Here is a 3,928-nt window from a genome sequence, read left to right as displayed (position 1 = left end):
ACAAGTAAACTTTTTTCATCCAAAATCATTGTTCTTCCGACGTCTGACTTCTTTTTAATTATAGGAAATGGGTTTTTCTAAGGTACATAAACTTTTGAGATTGACTTTATAGCCAATACATCCATAATTCCATATAGTATAGTGACAGTAATGGAGTAACTGACAGTAAATCGGTTTTTTATGAGGTATAAAGATATACACAACCGCAGGCTCCCCATCTCTGCTATGTAAAATAATTGCCTCTATAGTATAATATTATAAGTAATTTTCAACTTTATTTCCAAATATTCTTATACCACTTGCATGTATTCTATATTCTTAAGTGCAGGTATATTAGTAGAATTAATAAAATACCTGTGCACACATTGTTAACAAGTGAAACTTCGAATAAAAAGTATTAGGTAAAACGAAATTATTCTAAAGTTTCGACTGAAATCGTGCTATTAAATTTGTTTGAAGGATTTTTGAGATCAATATCTTTTAATGAATGTTATGCAAAAGTTGAGTCGAATTCATTAATAATAATTTTTATTAGTTATTGAGATACTCCATCCAATTCACATTCAAATAAAACCAGTTTTGCTTTAAATCAAGCTTGAGGAACTTTTACGATGATTTCAAAGAAAGATTCATTCATCTACAAAAATTAAAACCATCTGTGTATTGCATATTTATGGAATTCGTTTTAATTAACCAGAGACTCTCATTTCTAAAACATGTACATACGTTTTGAGTGGAGAAATTTTTTACTAGGAAAAATGCAGTCAACAGTAAAATGATAAGAAAATGAAGAACTGAAGTATTTGTGTTTTTAACGTGAGTTTTTAGGCATTTCTTAGGTATTTAAAAAACATCAGTATTACTCTCCTGGTTAATAATATTTAATAATATTTTAACTACATTATGTATATTGTGTTCAAGTTGAAATAAAATTGTAAAATTATAGCAGATGCACATCATTATAACTCTGTAAAATAAGTTGTAAAAATAAATAATTATTGCATATCTTTTGGCAAACATATTTTCAAGGATATTTGTACTCAATGTCCCTATTTCTATTTACGTAACAATTTTTACTCACTTTGCTTATGATTACATATACAATAAAATAATAGAGAAAGAAGTCAGTGGGTAGAAATTGTTACGTGAACAAAAATTGGGTCATTTACTATACTTTTTAAAAAAATTTTAAACATAGAGATCGAAGGGGGGGGTTTCCCATTTCTACCTTAGATCATTGTCTCTTACTCATGCGTCTGATGTTAGATACACGTCTCTTACAATAGACCGTGGATTTCCATGCAAAATATTTGTGATATCAATTTAAATAATGCGATTTTAATATTTCATATCTTCTGCACGTTCAATCTATCTACAGATGCATAAAATCCGCAGTTCTCGAATGATATTGCAAACAAGAATCGCGAAGCTTATGCAAGTTGGGAAGGAGAAAAGTCGCGATGGTAATAAGTGTACGTGCATATTGTACAGAAGCGCGTGTGTTTGGATGTTCGCAGGACTTGGAGTTATGCATTTCCCTGGGGCTGAGCCTGCAATATCTCCGTATGACGGTGGTTTGTTGGCTGGCCGCGATGTGCCATCATCTTTACGCGACCGTCGCCTCGATCCCGCGCCGCGACGATCCGCCGACCTACCTCAAGTACAGCCTCTTCGCCTGGGGTGCTCCTTTTATCAACCTAGCCGTCGCCGTTTTCCTACAGATACGCGAGGCCAACGACATCTGGAACACCGCCGATCTCACGCCCTTCAATTGCTGGTATTTTTCTTCTACCCTATTCGCATTTTATTAGCTCCCATCACGAGCTCTGTCATTCTCTCGTTTTTCTGATTTGCAGTAAACCAGTCAATTGCACCAAGTCTATGATATCAAATTAAAGAACATGATTTAAATGAATATTTCTTTTATTTAATGCAACTTAAGACTAGAGGAGCTAAATGGACTCACTTAAAGCTGAATGCGTACTTAAATAGAAACAATGACAAAGATTCATTCAGATTTTAACAATTATCAAATATTAACACTGTGCGTAATTTTAGAAATTTTGTGGAACTATTGAAAAAGTTATTACATTTTAAATTCTACATATGTTGAATACCAAAATTTTGATTTCATTTATGAAAAAATATAGATGCATATCAGAATTTTGTAATTTTATACAATTCTTAATACATGTTGAATATTTTACAACTGAAATAATATCAACTTCAAGGAAATTATTTAAGATAAACAATAAAAAACAAACATCGAAAGTAAGACTTGTAAACAATATACATAGTTGCAAGTCAGGTACAATTCCATCAAATAGTGCCAAAACTATATATTACAATATTAGAAATTTTGCATTAGTTCTTTCCTATCATTGTAGCAGTTCTCATTAAACCAAGGCTTGTTTTTCGTAGAGTTATTGTTTATTTTCCTGGTTTTTACCATTTCAAGGGAGCTGGCCGTCTCTCTTATTCTTGCTATTAAGGAGTTGTGCATAAGCTCAACTAATTCTCTGGATTCCGATTCCATTTCGTGAATAACCAGCTCTTCCGCGTAACAGACGTATTTACTACGCCCCATATTAGTTTGCTTACCTCTATAACTTCATTTCCTTGTTCCACCTGTAAACTATGTTTGATTTTTAATGAGACTTATATTGCCAGATGATGTATGTATAACTTTGAAATTATCTATTATTTGTATATTACTTACATCAACTCATACCATATGAATAGTGCTACATTCTTTTTATCTATAAAGGTATAACAACCATCTTTATCGGATCTGCAAATTTTGCATTAAAAATACCCTGTGATCTAAGAAAACACATTGAACAATTTTATAAACTTTACTCCTCTGTAAACATCATCTCTCTTAATAGTTTATCGCTTCAAATATTAAACATAGCTTCGTACCACATTTCTTAAACTTTTCGCAGAGATCTTACAGCTCATGCAACCTTAAATATCTCCCTTAATTATTATTGTATGAAAAAGTTTCTCAGGACGAAGTCACACTGTGTCACATGCACAGATGGGTAAACTTTTTCTTTAGTGTCATTATCTTACGAAATATCGAAGTCAGTTTTTTAAATGGAATCCTATATTTATTTTTTAGTAGAAATGCAGAGCGTGAATGGACAAATTCGATGACCTAATAGATATATCATTTCCATTATTCAATGTTAAGATATTGCGTAAATAAAATTTTCTAACACGGAGAGCATTATCGTTTCATGTTGCCTCTCGATTCATGAGGATCTATCTGGCACATGCTTTTTAACGTAACCAGTATCTGTTTCTTCAAGGGACAGACCTGCGGATTTTCTTTTAGTTATTCTGTAGTTCTATTCAAAATATTAATACCTGAAAAAAAATCAATGCGTTTCACACTGCAGGGAAAAATGGATGTATCGTAATCTCGTATGGGAAGAGCCATCATTGTTTATGAGAAACAGTTCATTTATACGCAAATAAATTTACAATATAGGATCCGATTTAACGAAATGGCGGTGACTTTGATATCTTATAAATTAATGACTCTAAAAAAGAAGTATACCCATCATTACATATGTGCCTTAGAACATTGTAACTTCATGCTCAGAAGTTTTTTCATACAATAGTACTAGTAACGGAGATATTTAGGTGAACCTATTTAGCTGCCCCATCCCATATAAATTTTAAGATTGATAGCGATTGATGAGTTCGAAAACAGAATTTGAATGAAAAATCAAAATATAATAAGAATTGTTTTATGTATTTTATTACAAACAAAACTTCGAAAATTATACTTTGTACGTTATCATATAAGATTGAAGAACATGACTTAAATGGAAATTTCTTTTATTTAAGATTGCTTCTGATATTTCATACATTATAACAATTTTAAGACTAACATCGAGTTCGAAAAAAGAACTTGAAA

At 31.6% G+C, this 3,928-nt stretch overlaps 1 protein-coding gene across 1 annotated transcript in view; it reads left to right on the top strand.

Moving 5' to 3' along the window:
* The first annotated feature begins 1,423 nt into the window (after nt 1–1,423).
* The window catches only part of LOC108632549 (uncharacterized), a 12,595-nt gene continuing 10,090 nt past the window's right edge, over nt 1,424–3,928 (top strand). Inside the window, exon 1 of the mRNA XM_026819757.1 lies at nt 1,424–1,777. Coding sequence (XP_026675558.1) covers nt 1,461–1,777 — 317 coding nt within the window. The 5' untranslated portion in view covers nt 1,424–1,460. The remainder of the gene's footprint in view (nt 1,778–3,928) is intronic.

Source organism: Ceratina calcarata, unplaced genomic scaffold (assembly GCF_001652005.2).
Source record: "Ceratina calcarata isolate Rehan_Ccalc_2016 unplaced genomic scaffold, ASM165200v1 scaffold160.2, whole genome shotgun sequence".
NCBI classification, from domain to species: domain Eukaryota; kingdom Metazoa; phylum Arthropoda; class Insecta; order Hymenoptera; family Apidae; genus Ceratina; species Ceratina calcarata.
Note: the sequence above shows the minus strand (reverse complement) of the source record. Positions and strands in the feature narration are given on the sequence as shown.